At 35.3% G+C, this 20,770-nt stretch overlaps 1 protein-coding gene across 7 annotated transcripts in view; it reads left to right on the top strand.

Annotated features, from left to right (window-relative positions):
• LOC136816369 (neuroblast differentiation-associated protein AHNAK-like) overlaps positions 1 to 20,770 on the top strand; it is a 111,310-nt gene that overhangs the window by 42,962 nt on the left and 47,578 nt on the right. For all 7 annotated transcript variants that reach the window (XM_067072693.1, XM_067072697.1, XM_067072694.1 and 4 more), the window contains exons 26-34: positions 4,370 to 4,466; positions 6,249 to 6,312; positions 7,423 to 7,614; positions 11,465 to 11,599; positions 12,590 to 12,698; positions 13,268 to 13,443; positions 14,764 to 14,940; positions 15,778 to 15,903; positions 19,926 to 20,037. In XM_067072693.1, coding sequence (XP_066928794.1) covers positions 4,370 to 4,466; positions 6,249 to 6,312; positions 7,423 to 7,614; positions 11,465 to 11,599; positions 12,590 to 12,698; positions 13,268 to 13,443; positions 14,764 to 14,940; positions 15,778 to 15,903; positions 19,926 to 20,037 — 1,188 coding nt within the window. The remainder of the gene's footprint in view (positions 1 to 4,369; positions 4,467 to 6,248; positions 6,313 to 7,422; positions 7,615 to 11,464; positions 11,600 to 12,589; positions 12,699 to 13,267; positions 13,444 to 14,763; positions 14,941 to 15,777; positions 15,904 to 19,925; positions 20,038 to 20,770) is intronic.

Raw genomic sequence — 20,770 nt, 5'->3', positions numbered from 1 at the left:
CCAATATCTATCATCTCATCGGCCAGGCGATATCAATAGAACTGTTCGATTATCAAACCAAATCCAACAGTCATCGAACCAAGAAATTCCGGTAAAGTTCAATTAGTTTGATTGATGTTCGATGTGTTTGATTGAGCTGTTGCGCTAGCAATAACTGGAACCATTTGAGCTACAAAAACACTGATCGAACTTAATTGAACTGCGATATAATCAAACATCAACCTGAAGATTTTCCAGTAAAGTTCAATTACTGTTCGATCAAGTTCGATAATCGAACACCTACCGTGAGAGTGGGTAACTTGTAGTCCAGCAGAAAAACAATGATACACCCATGCATAATTATTACAATATGCATGAAACAGTAATTATGCATTGCTGTATCATTGTTTTATGGCTGGACTACATAATTATTCAACAGGGTTGCCTCTTTGAAAAAAGGTCTATTGGTTAACATTTAACACACAATGACTATCTGGCGAAAAAAAATAAAAAAATATCATACCTGTGTGTTTGTAGTTTTTTGAAGAAGACAGAAGAGGGTTTTATGTGTTGTTGTTATGTCGATTATGTTGTGTAAAATTAACTCTTTTTGTACTATTTACTGAGCATTATCAATTTATTGGTGCATTCACTAACTACACAAACATAAAATAATTAGTAGTAAACGAATAATAAACCTCTTTAAAACCCCTTTAAATACCAGAAAACATGATAGTTGATAAGAACAGCAGCAGCAAGTTTCAAAAAGGAAAGCATGTGCAATCACTTTTTGAAAAAAGTTCTCATGATGAAGATTAATGTTTACAAAGGCTTGGTTACACGTCTTGCACTAGAGTATTTTAATTATCAACAAAAGCGCTGTTTTTTTATCTTTGTGAGTAAGGTCAGTAAGTCCACCTTTAGAATATTGGCCGTAGTACGCCCGCAGCCAAACGCCCACGCCATAATTTGCGCCCAAAAAATTTTCTCGCCACACAGAAAGACTATCGTAATACTTTCGCTATGCGAAATTAATAATACACTGATGTGTTATTGAAAGTGTAGTCTTTCTTTTCATTGTTTTGCTGTTGTAGTTTTTGAATATTCAAGGTGAAATCGTGATCAAGAAAATAGAGCTTTTGATAAAAATAAGTTCCCTTAAGGTAACAGTAAAAAGTGGATTCCATTTTCACAAAAATATCAATAGTTTATAATTTTCTAGTTTTCATCCGGGGGGGGGGGGCACTCAAGGTAAATGACCTAACAGACGTTCGGCCCTTAAGGGTAGGTTTTTCATAGTTCAGCTAGTGCACTGTAAGGGTAGGAAATTGTGATAAAAGGCCAATTTTTTGGTAAAATTGGCACAAAATTGGTCAATTTTGGAGGAAAGATTCCACATTTTCTTGAAAAGTAGCAAAAATTTTTGCCCTTACGCGCGAAAAAGTGCCCTGTAAGGGTATGATTTTTCATGGAAATTCACTGCACTGTAAGGGTCCGATTTTAGAAGCCAAATTTTGGGCCAGACGTATGGTCGTGCCCCCTCCCCCCGGGGTTTTCATACATTCATCCGATTCATGCATTCATCCGATTCATGCAGTCGAAAAAACAAATCTTGCAATGACTTTTACCCATCTCTTGTATATAAACCTCTTGAAACATTATTAGATTGTAGTAAGGCAGCAATCATTGCATTCAATTATTGCATATTGCATTCACAATTAATTTACCCCTTTCTTGTGTTGCATATAAATACGTACATTATTGTATATCGAAATTGTATATATTGGATGGGAATCGTGTAATGTTTGCTTGATCTCAAACCACAACAAAGTCCTTCTAATTTCATGTAGAATGATTAAAAACTCCTGAAAATATTGTGTCTGTTCTTCACATCGTACCTCCTCTCCTCAACGAAAATATTACTGACCACAATCATCCAATATTCGATGTTTTTTGTTAAAGCGTTACTCAAATTGTTAAACAACGACAACGTGACAACAAAATCATTGTTTGGTAACAATGCCCGCTGAATGTAAAATTTAACGATGACATTTCCAATAAAATTATAAAGTCTAAACGTTAAAATATTTTGAAATCCAAATGTTGTTTTAAATCTGACTTGACTGCTGTTTGGGTTGGTTTGATCAAGCCATAAAAATAGTTTTCGTTGAAATCAATTGATGTAATAGGAACGGTTACTCCAATCAAATTATCACAAGAATGTACCATGAAGTTTGAATGCCACAAGGTAAACAACCATCAGACCATTCTGACCATTTATCGAAAATTTCAACAGTTGACTGCCACATCAGCAAGTGACAGATCTCACCTCTCCCAGAGGAAGTGGTAAAAAAACCTAGAATAATACTCGAGTAAAATTTCCATTAAGTGTGAACAGCAGCAACGTCATTTTACAAGCAAAGGATGCATCCAGTAGCTTAAAAAATCAGCGAAATCTCTGCCTTGACAAAAATCGCCATCTTTGTTTATGTTTCGCAAGTGTGCAAAAGTGAAAGTGGCAGCAACGACACAAAAACAGACATCTCGCACTTGATTGGATATTCAAACTCGATATAATTTTAGATACACTTTTACTTTTTTTAAAAATATGTATGATTTTTAGAAAAAATGACAAAAACAGAACCAAAGTTTTACTAAAATTAATTTTCAATAAAGTTTACGAGGTAAATGCTTCTTTTCGGTGGCTAAACAGGTGCCATTCTTCAATACAGAGCAAAGTCGACATTTATCGTCGGAGGTAGCAGTTTTGGAAACACTTTTTCGAACATATACAAATTTACGCCCCGCGTACGCAGATCTTGCCAAAGGATGCTACACTCCCTATTCGGGCGCTTCGCGCCCTCAAAACGGTCGTTCCGCAAAAAACCGAAAGTAAATGGTAGACAAAGTATTGAGCCAAGGCAAAACGAGATTAGCGTACCACTATGAAAGAAGCCGCCTCCGGCGGTCGATTATAATGAGCTGTTCCATTTAAAATCCATACAGGGGGTGGACGGACCTTTCTAAGTCAAAAAAATCTTTTTAAGATGACACCCCCTGGAAAATAGCAAAATTTGCAATAGAACCCTTGGAAAAATTATTTTTATACCTTTAAGTGAGGATGGACGAAGTGAAATCAGTTTTTGACCCCTGAGAGTTTGACAATAACATTTTACCCCCTGGAAAATTAAAAAAAAAACTTTCCTTAAACGCCCTGGAAATCCTTCTTCGTAGTACCACCTGGAAATCTTCGTCCAACCCCTTGTATGGAAATAAGGTGAAATGATCCCATGGTGGAGTCAAACATCACTATGAACACAGTTTTTTAATAAGAATAAAGGGTATCGATAATCTAAATATTAAGAACTAGTTATGAACATTTTAGGCCTTTCTAGATTCTAAAACTCTCTAAAATAAGAAAAGGTTAAAAATATTTTAGACCATTCAAAACTCGAAATTTTAGAATAGCAAAATCTTCAAAAATTTAGATGCTCTTATAAAAAACGTAAGATTTTTTCGAGACTTGTTTATAAAGTTTTGTTTTATTTAGGGACAATGTTGACTATAAGGTAGCAAAAAAAGCTATGCAGTTGAGTCTATTAGCTCGAACGTCTCCTTAATTCGAGCAAGCTTTCTCGTCTCTTCAGTTAACAATGCCTTATAAACCTTACTCCATGACTCCAATTTTCTTAACTCGAACAAATTTGTGTTCCCTCAGCGTGTCGAGCTATGGAGAGTCTATATTTAGAATTATTATAATTTTAGGGCAATTTGTTGATTTCTGGTTGATTTTTGGAAGACGAATTTCCTTAACTTGAACAAATTTGTGTTCCCTGAGCGTGTCGAGTTATGGAGACTCTATATTTAAGATTATTATAATTTTAGGGCAATTTGTTGATTTTTGGTTGATTTTTGGAAGACGAAGTGAGGCTCTGGTGTCCTTGCAAGCCAGATGACTTTTTGCATTTTATTCTTCTTCGATTTATAGAGGTTGGAATTATGGAGACTCGAGAAAAATAGAAAATAAATTCATTGGAGTCTCAATAACTTGAATACTCAGGGGGAATTGAAGTCTGCTCCTGTTATTATGGAATTTTTGATTTATTCATGATATGCACCACTGTAATGTCTTCTGACATTACATCACGGAACCAATCGCTCATTGGTTGTAAGTGACGTAAAATCAGTCAATACGTCACTTTGAACCAATCAGCTATTGGGTGGAATGGAAGACATTGCAATGGTGCATATCATGAATAGAGACTGATTTATAAGGCATTGCTGATCGAAGGGACAAGAAAACTCGCTCGAATTAAGGAGACATTCGAGTAATAGAAGTTCGAGTTCTGGCGGGTTTTCTTTATATTTGTAATCTCATTTTTGCATTCAGATGGATGAAATTTGACGCAGAAACGAGGCTGGTAAATGAACGCAACAATGAGATTGAATTATACGGTTATGGATGGTCTCCTATCAAACACAAAGAGGTACTAATTACCCCGAATTGTCCAAAATAACCAAAATTCGCCCCTGTTTGATTAATATTTTGAAAATCAGGTAATTTGGGACCCTGTCAGATATCCTCAGAGCCTAAAAAGGGACTCTGACCAGCGGCACGTCCCCGTAACCAATTTTGGCTAAGTGCCTCCCCCGGGTAATTAGGAAATTATTTCATTTTGATTTAATAGAAGGGCTTTGTTTTTTTAAAGTTCCTCATTGATGTAATTGTACCTTACTCGAGTTAAGTTTCAAACATCCACAAATGATCTTTCGAAGTTCAGAAATGCTAACTTATTCTATTTGATCTGGTCAGCCAGGGTTCAGTACGCAATCTCCTGACTAAATATAGTCTATTTTCTTTACCATTTATTTTTATTTTTCTTTATCATCAATACTATCTTGTCTCCATAATAATTAGTTCTTTTTACAAGAAGTAAGTATGTAATAATAGATAATACTGAAATACAAGCCATCCAGTGAAAATTAAAAAATTAATCCGAAAAATGAAAATGTTAGAAGTTAAACAGGCTTTCTTATTTTGTCAAATGCCTAATTATTTTATTTTGTGGACGAAGTTATTACGCAAATTTAATTCTCGCAGATTATTTATATGCTCATTTAATTTTTGGACCTACCTCGGAGGTCCTATAAATTAACCTTTGTCCGTCCGTTCGTCCGTCCGTCCGTCCATCCGTCTGTTACCAGCTTTTCTCAGGATTGGCTCATTAGTTTTTTCAGATTTTTGGCACAATGATGCAAAATGGCTATGCCCAAAATGTGATGAAGCCCGATTTTCGAAAAAGAAATTTGCCGGAAAAACTGTTTTTTTGGCATTTTCTCGAAATTTTATCATTAGTTTTTTCTGATTTTTTGCTCAAAGATGCGTATTAACAATTCCCAAAACATGGTCGAGTCCGATCTTTGAGAAAATTTTTTTTTCCGGCCGAAAATGCCGGAAATGGCCGTTTTTCTGGATTTTCATTGGACTTTTTCCTTAATTGGTTGTTTTTTTCATTCAAAAACATTATTAATAGCAATGCCCACCATCAAACATGTTTAAATTTTCAATAAAATTGACTTTTGAAGCCGGAACTATTAAAAAATCGCCGGAACAACCTATTTTTGCCGGAAAGACAGTATTTCTTGAATTTCTCGAGCTGTACGTTATATTTTTTTATGAAATTTTGCACACTGATGCAAAATGACAATACCTAAAATGTGACGGAGCCCGATTTTCGAAAAACATATTTTTTCCGGCCGAAAATGCCGGAAATTTTCTCGAATTTTCATCCATAGTTTTTTCTGATTTGCAGAAAGATGCGTATTCGCAATGCTCAAAACATGGCCGAGTTCGATTTTTTTAGAAAATTTTTTTTCCGGCCGAAAATGCTGGAAATATACCAGAAATCACCGTTTTGCAGATTTTCATTGGACTTTTACTTAATAATTCTTTGTTTTTTTCATACAAAAACATTATTGATAACAATGCCCACCATCAAACATGTTTAAATTTTCAATAAAATTGACTTTTGAAGCCGGAACTTTCCATTTCTTTTTTCTCTGCTCCCCTTCCCTCTTTCTCTGCTCCCCTTCCCTCTCCCCCATCAACAATCAATGATGAAATTTAATGCGTTATGCATTTTTGCGAAACGCTGTGTTTTCTGACTGATTATTTTCATTTTTCTCTTTATTGCTATCTAACTGTCATCATCAGGTAGGTCCATTCAGCATGTAGCTTTTTTCATCTATTGTTTATCTTTCAATTTCAGAAAACACCGAAAATCGAATTGGACTTAGATGAGAATGAAGGAAAAGTTGATAAGAAGGAAGCAGGTATGTTTGATTCGTTTTAGGTTCACTGTAGCGACCGTATCATGACGATAGGCCACCAAGCTACGGTACGCAACGTTGTGGGTTTGACCCCCGCATAGTGTCCTCCCTTTGAAAAGGGCAGGGGAGTTGTTTTTTTTCAGAAAATGGAAAAGGGTGGGCAAAATCGTTTTCAAAATTCTAGGGGGCAATCAAAAGGAGGGGGAGAAAAAATAGCTCCAAAAAGTCATGAGTGTGGAGAACAAATCTGAGGAAAACAATTTTCTATTCTCTGGTGTCAACTTTTTTCTTTGTATACAGGGACGAGATAACATGAATAGAAGCAGTATTATGTTATGAGCAAAAAATCAAAAAAAAAATTCAAGGGGGGGAATTATTTTAAAAACCTTAGGGAGGGGAACTAAAAGGGGATTTTTTCAATTTTCAAAGGAGGGGAACCAACCTACTAGGACACTATGTCCCAAGCCGGGTCATACCAAAGATTCTCAAAATGGTACTTAATGCCTCTCTGCTTGATGCTCAGCAATTAAGAGAAGGATCAAGAGTAATTGGAGCAATCCAGGGAAAGGAGTGGCGCCCTCCCCTACCTTCGGGTAGACAGCTAGAGAAAGGGAGCCTTCGGGTCGCCCTCGACTGCGGTCGCAAACTTAGTATTTATATTTTAGAGTAAAATAATCTAAAAGATTAAATGAAAAATAAAGAGGAACACTGGCCGTTGTTATGACATGACACACAGAATAATTGAACATTGCTGATTTCAAATCTGCGCTCCTAAAAGTTTTCTTTGGGACCTTCACCAGAAACAAAATCACAACCATGCGGAGTAGAACTACTGTTATTCGTCTATTCATGATATGCACCATTGCATTGTTTTCTGACATTACATCACGGACCCAATAGCTGATTGGTTGTAAGTGACGTAAAATCAGTCAATACACCATATGCAACCAATCAGCTGTTGGGTTCGTGGAAGACATTGCAATGGTGCATATCATGAATTTTCTGTCGTTCTCAGCCGTTATTCTTGGTATTCCCTGTTTGTTTCCATTAAAAGAAGATATATGTCGACCAAACATAAACCACAAGTTAAAATGTTTGAGCTTTTCGTTCCAGAACCGGCAGAAGATTCTCCAGATGCACCAGCTGATGAGATATCAGGAGAAGAATCGAGTAAACCTAGAGGAGGGTTCGGTTTCTCTTTGAGATTACCACGTTTCAGCAGTAGTAGTTCACCGAAAGATGACGATTCACTGGATTCAACCGATGAGTCCATTACTGCAGATGATGACGTCATTGCTAGCGATGGTAAGATATATCTTATTAGTTAAATTTAGTTGGGAGAAACATTTATCCAAATATTTCATCGCTTTTTCCTCTATTCATATTATTCAATACTTTTTTGTTTTTAATTACATTGGTTCGTTAGATTATCAAAATCATTGCTGGCCTCCTTTACAAATAGGTTATTCTTTAATCGATACTTACTAAAGACTGTTATCAATTCCAATCCAATAAAATGTTGGAATAGTTTGAAAACGAGGTGCGCAATAATTTTATTGCCATATCTTTCGTTAGACGATGTTATCGTCCGTTACAGTGATAGAAAAGGCGGGAAGATACGGCGGTATGGCGTTATGGTGTATACGGAAAAAAATCGACGGGAGAGTTTCGAAGACTGGCAACTCTACCGACTGTAAACTCTTTTCGGCAAAAAAACTCGTTTGCGAATTTTTTCTTAGACAGTGATTCGTCTTACACTATAGCATAGTCTAATCTTTCGTTTGATATTAGCTGTCACTCGGGAATATGAATGAGCAGGGCCGGCGAAACTGGGGGGCCGGGGGGGGCCATGCCCCCCCCCACTTTTTTGCTAAGAAAGGTCCGTCGGCGCCAACCATGGTGGCGCCTCCTTAGACACTTACTATTTGGCCCCTCCACTTTCAAAATTGATTCGCCGGCCCTGATGAGTGTTTTAAACATCTTTACATGGAAAAAGCATTTCAATCTCGATGGCACTATAAATAAATAAGTAAACAATTTATCAGGGAACGTGGAAAGCCAATATTTTTAATCATAAAATTCCTTAAATTGGTGAGTTTTAGCGGGGCTTGTTTGATCTTACTGTGTGAAACACTTACATAGGCTCCATAAATCAATCCGCAAAAATTAAAATAATTTATTTCAAATACATTTCAGTGGTCTGCTAAATAATTAAATGGTTTCAAATCTTTTTACATAGTAAAAGTTTTTTATAAGAAAGAACTGTATAAGAACATAAAGCTTCGATGGCTACAATATTAAGAACAAAAGAACATTTTAAGGCATTACGGATCCTAAAACAGCTATTTCTAAGGAAAATGGACAAAAATAGAAAAATAATGAAAATGCAAAATAGTGAAAATAAGAACATTTTTAGAACAGGCTTATTAAAACTTAAAAAGTTAAGAACATTCAAAGGCTTGAAATTTTTTAGATGTTCTTATAAAAAAACGTGTAAAAAGAGTTTGTAAGCAACCCTACTATTATAATCAATATATGACTCAATATGAGAGAATGCAAGCACTATCCAGCTTTTAAAAAACATCAATATCGTCCATATAGCGTTAGTTGATAAACGTCAAAAAGATGTGACAAAATGTGGTTTAAACGAGTAATGGATATGTAGATATTGGTCCTGTTCCGAATACAAAATGCATTTTTGGGTTTTAACCACATGCTTAAACCACTTTTGTAGTAAACTTTTTGCTCAGAATTATTGTATGCATTTATTATCCTCGTCCCCGTGTATCCCAGGCTTTGTTTACGTGATTGATGGACGCCAGAGAATACCCTCATATTAGCAAGTATATGGATGTGCTTTTCTGTGATGGAGACGGTACTTTTCTATTTTGTCTATATCATGTTGGACTGAGGGCAACGCTAAATCAGCACTTTTACCGTCCTTTATTTTGTGGGTCAAAATTGTGGGTTATTCCAAATCACTTGAGTCACTCTATCGTCCTCGAATAGTACGTAATCCCGCCAATGCCTTAATAATCAAAGGGAGTTTCCGCCCCGTTTCCGGAATCCCAACTTTAAGATTGTAATTAAAAAGCAAAATTATGCTTTTTGCGTAAATCAATAAATCATTGTTTCCTTTTCAAGAAATCTTTTGCTAGAAGGATACAGTAATGACTTCCTGCATAAAAATTTGGTCAGGACAACTGCCTGCCCCCGCCTAACAAACTTCGAAAAGTATTACATTTTATGCGAACATCCTGAATCTTTGAAACTTTTGGATGTTCTTAACTTTGTGAGTTTTAAGCCTAAAAACCTAGAAAAAAAAATTTCTATTCTCATCATTTATTGGGCATTTTCGTTAGCATTAGCAATTTCTTAAGAAATGTTTTTGTTTTAGTTTCTAAGAAGCCTCAAAAGGTTCTTAACTTGTTCTCAATATTTTGGACGATAAAGCCTCGAGTGTTCCTATATACTTTGTTCTTGTAAAGAACGTGTACTTTAGGGGGTGAGATGAAACAGTTATCGAGGATATCTCGTAGGAAATTGTTACACCGTCAATAAGCTCGAAATTATGATCATTAAAACAAAATTCCTTTACACGTTTTTTTTTTTTATTAGAACCTAGTTTATAAGAACATATAGGCTGAAATTCGTCGAAAAAATAAGAACATCGTAAGAACATGCCCAGCCTCAGTTTGGAAGAAAATGACAAGAAACTACAATTTTTTTCCTCTTTTCAAGCAGTTTTAACCGAACTTAAGGATGGATTTTCTAAAATCGAGAGTTAAATACTGTCCAAATTTTACCAATTTTAAGTCGCGTTTAAGTGCTCTTTATTTTGCATGATATTGTCGATTTAGAGTAGTATGAAAAATTAAGAACGCATTTAAGAACATTTTAGGCTGGAAATTGCCAAAAAAATAAGCACATCCAGGTTCAGCCAAAATTTAGGTGTTCTAATAAATAAATAAACGTGTAATAGTAATAACAACAATAATGTTCTATTGCAATCTCTAAAATTTACATTTGACTCTTCAGCTGGAAATATTGAAAAACTGTCCTTATTTTATTGGGTACTATGAGCCTTAGCCTGTTAGACGAAAACAGCTTTTTTATCGCGATTTAATTTCGAGCTTATTGGCGGTGTAACAATTTTCTACGAGATATCCTCGATAATTATTTCATCTTTCACCCCCAAAAGTACACGTTCTTTATAAGGGCAAAGTATATAGGAACACGAGGCTTTATCGTCCAAAATATTGAGAACAAGTTAAGAACCTTTTGAGGCTTCTTAGAAACTAAAACAAACATTAACCCTTTCCGGACGCACGGGCCACCGGGTGGCCCATGAATCGTGTTCATATATGACGCACGGGCCACCGGGTGGTCCATGAATCGTGTTCATATATGACGCACGGGCCACCGGGTGGTCCATGAATCGTGTTCATATATGACGCACGGGCCACCGGGTGGTCCATAGCTTTGTAAAAGATTTTAACCGTTTTCGCGCCAAAATACAATAACATGGTTTTGAATAATGATTTTGAGATAAATTTCCCGTAACCTGCAAAAAAACCGCTTTTCGATATCTTGTTTACAACTAGAATTATAAATGTTCAATGTTTGTTGTAAATTTACTCAGGCTAAATCTGTAAGGGAAAAATTGCTCAAAAATTTGGACAAAAAATCACTTTACTTAGATTCTAGGAAAGCTTATGATGACATGAAATTTTTTTTACCCGTTCAGTAAATTCAATTCTCTAAATCATATTCAAAGTTCAAGGCGTAAAGCAAATGCCTTTTACTCTATTTCTTTATTCAAAGTCAAAAATTTTGCTGTTCCGAAAAAAAATCTGCCGATTTTTCGGTCACGTGACCAGGTGTCAGCCATATTTCAAATTTTTTTTTTGGTATTTCAAAGCCTTATTACATGTGAAAAAATTGAGGTATTACTTATCGTGATATCTTTTATCAATCACTTTCTATTGCAATTTTAGTGAAGTAAGTCAAAAATCAAATTTTTGTTCGCGTCATATAGCCGTGAAATCATACGTCCGGATACGAGGGTTAAATTAAAAATTACAAACTAAAATTAACAGCTCTGTATTGCTTTCTTCATGTCATAAAGTCTGACACTTTTTCACCGACTCATTAGGTATAGAGGAAAGTCAACACGCAAAACCGAAGAAACAGAAAAGATACAGCGTCAAAGTAACGACGAAAGATAAATTGGGGTCTGGCACCGACTCACGTGTTTACATTGTTATTCATGGAAACAAAGGAGAGACGAGTAAGTCAAGTGTAGTTTTTACCTTTGCAGAGGAAACATCATCGAGCAAAATCCATGATATGCACCACTGCAATGACTTCACGAAATTATGCAACTTTTCTGTTTTTGTTCCACCCAATACGGGTGGCATTTCTATTGTTTAAGTGACGTATTGGTTCGAAAATTTTAAAAGTTCTCAGAAGACTTTCCAGTGGTGCATATCATGAATTGTAGTTTGTACAATTGTGGTTAAACTGGTGTCCGATGAACCTTTTTCATCGGCAAGACCCCCTTTCCCCACAAATCAATGCTGCAGTTGCATTTTTGCACGTTCAAAAGACTCACCATCAACATTGATATTGGGGGAGGGGGTGGACGAACAGTTCTATCCAGGATTGTACTGTATAAGGGGAAACATCGTCGAGCAATATTTTCGAAAATCTTTAAGAAATTTGTAAAAACTGTATATACCTTAACGGCCGATTTTTTACTTTTGTTTGCTCAAATTATGACGAACTATACTGTACCCCTAACCCCCCCTTGGGAGCGTGGACACGAAAAATTGTGGTCGATTGAGATGCCCAAATTGTGAGTTAGAAGTCTTGCGAAACTTTAAAGTTTTCTTGAAAAATATGTCAATGGTTAAAGCTCCAAAAAATATCTCTAAATAATGCCTATTCTTCATATTATTATGCTTAAGTCATTTTTTAACGGAAACACCCGAAAAAAGTCAGGATTCGTCCACTGACTCTTATTAAAAAAAGATACACGATGGATAATATCCGGTTTTTGTTTCGGGTGATTCCGTTAGCAGATATCCACGGCTAATCAATAACGTTGTTTCAACGTTTATCTAACGTTCACAGCGTCCTTTTAACGTTAGATGAACGTTGAAACAACGTTGTGTGCCAGCTGGGAAGACTGATCAATAATAAGCAAAAATAATTTTGTCCTGAGTTTGCGTTTTCATAATATTGTTATAAATCTAAATTGTTTTTGTGTTAACCACAGAAAAACTCCGGCTAAAGAAATCGCGCACATTCAAGAAACCGTTCCAGCGAAACCAAGAAGATGTCTTTGAAGTTAACCCAAACGATGTGGGAATTATAGATCTGTGCAGGTATGAATTCATTGGTTCATAAAGCAATGTTTTTTACCTTGCGAAACAGATTTGGGTATTATATTTTGACTGTAAACATCTTTTTTTTTACTCGGGGCAAACGACATTAAATTTGTGACGTATTAAACGTTTTTTTTAAGAATTTTTGAAGCCTTAGGATGTTCTTAAATTTTTGAGATTTAAGCCTAAAAATGTTCCTAACATTTTCTTAATTTCACCATTTTGTCAGTACTTTTGTCCATTTTCTTAAGAAATTGGGAAATTGGCCATTGTAGAGTCTGTAAAAACTTAAAATGTCCTTAAACTTGATTTTAACATTTTGGCCATCGAAGCCTTATGTTCTTATATAGTTTGTTCTCGTTATTCTCCTCTTGGAAAATCAAACTCAGTCTTTTCCTGCTTTAAGGGTTGTGAAGTAATGACCTGATGATAGGATATATGCGATTTTAAAGCCATTCAAGTTGCAAACCTGAAGATAGACACTAGAAGAAGAGAAGAAGTAAGAAAAAATTGGCTTCATCCACTCAGAAACTTACTCACACAATTATTCTTCTGTTTTTGCTTTTTAGAGTCAGTCATGACGGCAAAGGTTTCTTTTCGGCCTGGGAACTAGATCACGTGACTATCATCGATCACCATGACAACCATTCTGTTTACCATGGCAACGCAGATACTGAAGTGTCCAAACATTTCGAACTCCACGTGCCAATGTTTTTACAGCCAAAAGAAAATCAAAATCTAGATGGTATGTGTTTACGTTTATCATTGAAATCTTTTACATATTATTTGCTTTCCGATTTTAAAGGCATTTCGTTGATTTTCTGTTGTTTGTTGAATTAGTTAGTACAATTTAAATGAAGAAATTTTTGTTTTTGCTGCTAATCTTAATTAAAAGACCAAACCTCAAAATTTAGGCAATAATTTTGTTGGGAATTGAGAAATTATAGATTTAAATCTAAAAAAAGTTTTGTTGATAAATTGTTGTCAGCCAAGTCTCTCTAATTCGAAATTCAAAGAAGGCTAAATATTATTTTTTTAAATAAAGACTGTGTTCAGTAAACTTTCCAGGCTGATGAGAGTAATTTTGATTTTGAGTTATTGATATATTCGAATGATAAGAGTTTCGAATTAGAGAGAGTTGAATGGTTTGTAGTTGAAAATATAAAGATAATTACAATACAATGGCCCGAAGACAATGGACTATTTCTCATTCTTTCCCAATGCATTGTGTCGTCTCTTTCGGTTATGATTGGTCCGACCCGCCAGGTGAGTTTGTTGTCCCGGGGGGTGGTTAAGGGTGGGGACTTAAGGTTAGTGACCTGGTTTTCAGGCATCCCAAAGTACATTGTAAAGGTTGTAAAAAGCGAGAAAAACGAAGTTTTTTGGTTGTGTGATCAAAATTTTTTTTTAGTTGTAGTTTGAGTAGAGTAATTAGATGCACGCCCTTGGCAATTATGGTGGCAGCAGGGTGGTCTTTGCTACTTAAAGAGATTATCAGATGATTTTTGATATTTGGCTTAGAGATACCTTTTAGGTCATAAGAAACACATCCAAAGTTTTTGACCCAATTATTTTCCAAAGCTGAGATATTCGACTTCGAATTTTCAAATTTTTACTTGAATACAATAGAAATTCAACGTAAAGACTGTGTAAAGACTCATTTTTAGAGATTTCGAGGTCAAATATCGCAACTTTGGAAAAATATTGTGTCGAAAGATTTAGAGGTGTCTCTTTTGGCCATAAAAGGTATCTCTATGCCAAATATCAAAAATCATCTGATAATCCCTTTAAGACTTGTGCCGCATTTAGGATAAATCTAGCCCTTTCTTTGTTTGCATGCGTTTCATTTTCCGAAACCGGCTGATAGATTTTGTTTTTCAATCCGGCGTTAGTGTGAAAAGCACACGAGTGACGCGTTTCGGGTGGGAAAGTAAATTGCTTCATTTCTTATCGAAGAGTCGCTTCAAGGCTTTGAACGCAAAATTTATAGATTATCATAAGATATTTTCCGTTTTAATTGTTTCATTTCTCGTACGACATTTTATGTTCTCGTTTTTTTTTACAGGCAAACAACCGATCGTTTCAGAGAGCGACGAAGAAATCATTCATCCACAAACAGATTTCATCGTTGAAAACACACCACCATCAGATTCATTGGTTGAAAATGAACACCCAGGTCCAACTGATGGTCAAATCATTTCCTCTTTAAGTGGAGATAAATTCAACCATGACTTTTCGTACGGTATGTCAGATGTAAACTGAAATCAGATCCTCATTGTTTTCAGCTGGTTACGCTAAACCTTATACTTTCATAGTTCGTATCCACCCCCTTATAAATAATTTCTTAGAAAGGGGGGTTAGTGCGTTAGCATAGCTCTTTGAACTCATCTGTCCAAATATCAAGTTTTGCAGTCTTGGACTGGGTTAAAATCTTAAAATTTTTTATTTTAACCAATTTTTAGAAGGGATACTACAAATGGACTCAAAAGCACCTCTTTTCAAGAGTGAATATGTTATGATTTCAGTTAATATGGGTGGTGCTTTTTACATTACTAAAGTTCTGGCACTCTTTTGTCTGCAGGGAGTTATTAATTGCGCCCTTTTAAGTCAAGTTTATAAAGACCTTTTGCTATCCTAACTGAGCCCACTTCGAGCCAAAAAAGAATACAAGTTTTGGAAGATTTTTGTATTGTAATCTTCTTCAGTAAAAAAGATCCCAGTGGATCCTCAGAAACCCTTGAAATGTGTAAATCGTGTTGTAGTCCTTGATAAGTTATCGGACAGTTGCGAGTACAATATGAGAATTATTTTACGAGTTCCGAGAAATTTTATGGAAAATCCAGAACGAGTGAAATATTTCCATATTGTACGAGCAAATGTCTGATAACTGGTTTATCGGTGACCCGAAAAGCGCAGAGCACTTTTTTACCAAAGTGACATTAGATTGCTTCTACCGGTACAATGCAACAACATCTTTTCGTCGATTTATATTTTGTACATGTAAAATATAAAATATATTGTACTCTTTTTAACCAAGCAGATTGCAGATATTTTCTTTATTTTTTGCTGATTTTTTCAGGTATCGTTACATACAAGATTATAATCACAACCGAATACAATGAGAATGACCTGAAACCAAATCTTGTTCCACCCAATGATGAAACAAACGTTTATATCGTCTTGATCGGATCGCGTCAAACTTCAGGTAAGTTCAGTTTTGTTTTCGAGATCTGCGCCAATATATTTTTCTTGTGATTTTGATACACATGGTTGAGTTATTACTTTATATTCACATTTATACAAAATTTAAGCAAAACTAGAAACAATTTACAGCTTACCCAGTAGACACTAAACGCCAGAGAAATAGATAAATTTTTTCAATACTTCCTTAACTGTTTATTTAGCCTGATTCGTAATTTTTGTTTGAAAAAAACTAACTCCTAACTCCAGGGAACAAATTTTAGCCAAATTTACCAACCAAAGACCGATGTATGATTTTAAGGCAACTTTACATTCTAGCCTGTCAAATACCAACCACATTTTTCCTTCCGGTTAAACATCAACCAATTTTTTATTCCGGTCTGTAAAATAGCTAGCAGCTTTACACTTTGGTTTGTAAAAACAAATCACTTTTTCATTTTGATGGTCAATCTTTAGGCACCAGTTGATTTCAATATTGGGAATGCGTATTGTATTTTAAAATTCCCGCCTTTAAGCTTTTGAAGGGTATGGTTTAACAAACCGGAGAGATTTCTGGTTGTCTTCACTAGAAAAATGAAGGAGAGTCGTATCGGTCTTGTCAAATTGGTGTTGTGCTATAGATTTAAACAGGTTACCCCAGATTTGAGGAAACTCTCGGACGGGAATTTTATACACGATACGCATCCCTACACGTTTTTTTATAAGAACATCCAAAATATTTTGAAGCCTAAAAATGTTCTTAACATGTTCTTATTTTGACCATTTTGTGAATATTTTTGACCCTTTCTCTAAGAAATAGGGTGATTTTGAGTCCACAAACCTTATTTTCTTGCATAATTTGTTCTCATACAAAAACTTGTATACCGAAACATATCAGAGGGGTTGCATGCAGCAATAAAAGCAATATAAAATTAATTGCATTCAATTTCAGGCAATTTAATTCAAACATGAACATACTGCCGTCGCTTTAAATATAGGTACACGTTTTTTTTTTATAAGAACGTCAAAAATTTTCGAAGCCTTCGGATGTTCTTAGTTTTTTGGATTTGAAGCCTAAAAATGTTCTTAAAATGTTCTTATTTTCAGCATTTTTTGAGCACTTTGATGTAATTTCTTAAGAAAATGCATAGTTTTTAAGTCTCCAAAGCCTTAGAATGATCTTAGAATGTTCTTAAATTTTTGGGCCTCGAAGCCTTATGTTCTTATATAGTTTGTTCTTATAAAAAAAAACGTGTACCAGATTTTCCAACAATTATTTTTAATTGGAAGTTCCTAGTAGCCAGTCAAAACAAATAGTAGCTAAATTAAATCGTAGGTTTCTTTTAAAAAAATAGAGAAACGGAGCTGATATTTCTGCCACTCAAATTATATGCGCAAATTTTTTTCCTTACACGTTTTTTTTTATAAGAACGAACTATATAAGAACATAAGGCTTCGAGGCCCAAAAATTTAAGAACATTCTAAGAACATTCTAAGGGCTTTGGAGACTTAAAAACATGCATTTTCTTAAGAAATTACATCAAAATGCTCAAAAAAATGCTAAAAATAAGAACCTTTTAAGAACATTTTTAGGCTTCAAATCCAAAAAACTAAGAACATCCGAAGGCTTCGAAAATTTTTGACGCTCTTATAAAAAAAAACGTGTATTTTCTCTCTCACTGTTGCAATAACAAATAATCTGGAAATCATTTCTTCACACAGACCGATATAATTCTAACGTTACCAACGGCAACCTATTATTATAATACATTGATATCATCTAATGTCCTATAATTAAGTTTCGTGCATTTTTTAGCATGGTGGTAATTAGCTCTGATAATGCGTGCACGATTACATTTAATTTGCGCTGTCTGCATCATGTAGATTTATGAACTTCCTCTAATATAATACACCCCGCGTGGTTTCGTCATGTAGCCCGAAGTTTGATGGCAACATCCGCGGCCTTTATCGAAAAGTGAAGATAGGATTTCCCACCAAAGAAATCACTTGACAACAAGCAATTTCACTGGTTTGAGAGATGCGAAATAGCGTTTGCCGCCTACTATTTTTTACCTCGCGCTCCGAAAACAATTAAAATGCTGGGTCCTATCCATCGGCACGAAATTTAAAAAATTCAAATTTTGTTTCACTTTTTTTTGCTAGAGAAAGCTTAAAGTTGCCTATCTAGCCCTTATGGCTTTACAGATCTGTGTTTGATGGTTACTTACTATGCTTCCATCAAAACAGGCCCGGTGGAAGCGGGGAGACTGGGGAGACTTTAGTATCCCCACTTTTGAGCAAGATTTGAGATTATAGCTTTAGATCTTGCATTCCATTCCTAGCGAATTTTACCCCATTTTGAGCCTCCCCACTTTTATTATTGTTCCGCCGGGCCTGTTAAGTGAATTTCAGAGAGAAAAATTCGTCCCAGGATCTCTATAACAAACAAATGCTTTCAATTTTTAGGGCCATTTGACCTCTATTTCTTATATTTCAGCAAGAATTGTAAGAGATGGTCCACCTTTAGGGGGAGAGGTAGTGTGAAGGCCTCGATCTCGATCTTATATACCGCTGATCGACTGGGTTTGAATCTCGATCACTTCGAGGCAGATTATTAGGGAAGGGTATAATAGTGATAAAATTTCTACCTCTACTGGAGATAAAGAACTCGTATAAAGGCTTGGATAGAGCATGCTGCATTGTACCAACACGAAAAAAACTTCTCGTTTCCCCAAGCCTTAAAGATAGCTGTTTTTATGTAAAAATCATTTTTTCTCTCTCACATTCCTCTCTTAAACATGAAAATTGAGGACAATCAGGGCGTTGTTTGTTAGTTAATGCCTTCTCATCTAATTATGTACTTTAATTATGTTTCTACATAATTACCATATTGCTGCGGAAAATAGATAACCTATAATATAAGAACTAAAAGTTAAAAAGTATAGTTAAAAAGTAGCAATTTCTTCAATTTTTTCAACTCTGCGAAATCAGAACGCTCTAACGTCTTTAAATTTCCCTAAAAAAATCAACTGAAAGTTACTACAAAGTTCTAAAAAGGCATTAAAAGTTCAGTCGTGTGTCTTCAAAATGTTCTTATAAATTAAAGAACAATTTTCGAATCATTTAATAAATTAGCGATAAATTATGAACTGTCTGACTTCGTGTGTTTGTTTTGATGTTGTTGTCTGTGATGTGAAAACAGAAGGAAAATTCTTCAGCACGCCTTTTATTTCTATCTTTAGGTATCTCCCAGGATCTCTATAACAAACAAATACCTTAATTTTTAAGGGTCAATTAACCCCTATTTCTTCAATTTCAGCAAGAAAATATTTTGACCCCATCTATAGTTAATTGAAGCCGACCTTCTTAAGTATTTGATATTATTCCCCCCACGACACTACTATGATATGGGTATCTGGAAATAGGCCATTTCACATTCGAAATGAATCATGGGTAATCAGGACTAGTTGCGCTCTAGTATCCATTTCCGGTTGGCTAAACGCAAAAATCTTCGAAATTTTTCAAAAAAATGGACTAATAGTAAGTCGTCATTAGCGCGCAATGGTCCTGATTACCCATTACGCTTTGCTACTTTGCGACTGTAAAATGGCCACGACACTATTGGGTGTCTGGGAAAAAAGTATCAAGTTCGGACATATCATTGAGTAGAAAAGTTAGTTTTAATCGTATTAATCGATACCCCTTTTTGTGATCTCCTTGTTACACAAAAGTTCGTCTATAAAAATCTAAAGAAATGGAGAGAAAATTCAAAATACAACTTTGTTAAACTAAGCATACAAGTTTTTTACTTATGTTTTTTTTTTAACTATACTTTATTCCGGACAGCCTGTAGACCTCATTCGATCTGTGCACGCTGTTTTACTAGCATTGCGACACCACTCTCTTGGGAATTTGCTTAATAACGCTGAGATGGTTTCCACATTGTTGAAAAAGAAAACACTGACTTCATATTAAGCAAATTGCCGTTTACATATAGTGATTTTCGAATCCATAATTCATTCATGTTTTTGTTTGAATATTTTTCAGAGAAACTTGTACTGCTACAACGACCGTCCGACAGTCCGAATGCTTTTTCCAGTCGCAAAGTTGACATATTCTTTGTCGATCAACAGGACGTTGGTGACATCTCAAGAATCCGGTATTTTTTTTTCTCTAATTCCTTTTGCGTCTGTTTGCTTGCCAGCCATAAGTCCGTCTTCCCCAATCCTCACGAGCCATGTCCGATAAAGGACACAACTAATTAAAGCTAAAGGTTAGATTTCCGTCTAAAATCTACGAAAATCATGAATACAGTTGACAAAGTTGACAAACCATACCATTTTTGGATACTACTAATTCAGGGCCATCCAGCTGTGGGAATGATTTTATTTGAAAATGCTCCTAGGAAAATGCTGACGTCATCGGAAAACGCCCAAAACGTCGATTTTTCGCCTTAAAAATGCCATTTCTCGGCACCATGTGGTCGAAACTTAACAAATAACCCCATTTTCTTTATCTACTATTCACGCTGAAACCGTTGGTAGCCTCAGATATTTGATTTTCAGACTTCAGAAAAAACCGTTAGTAAAGAGGGGACCGGATCGATTAACTAAAAATAAAAATCGATTCACTCGAAAACTGCAGGAGATTCGAAATGCAAATTTTTTTGCCAATTCTAGACCCTATTAGGAGCATAATATCAAAAATTTGCCTTGATCTAAGGGGTGCCCTACAAAGTGACACAATTCACCTCGGCCGCTTGTCTAAATTACCAGGATAATGTGTGAATTGCGCTATGCTCTTATAGCATAAGGTGAATGTGATTATCTGACAACCTTCTTTAACTGAAACATTTAAAATCTAGTTACCTTTTGCTTGAAAACAAATGAGAC

The sequence above is a fragment of the Clytia hemisphaerica genome, unplaced genomic scaffold (assembly GCF_902728285.1).
Source record: "Clytia hemisphaerica strain Z4C2 unplaced genomic scaffold, Clytia hemisphaerica genome assembly, whole genome shotgun sequence".
Lineage (NCBI taxonomy): Eukaryota > Metazoa > Cnidaria > Hydrozoa > Leptothecata > Clytiidae > Clytia > Clytia hemisphaerica.
Note: the sequence above shows the minus strand (reverse complement) of the source record. Positions and strands in the feature narration are given on the sequence as shown.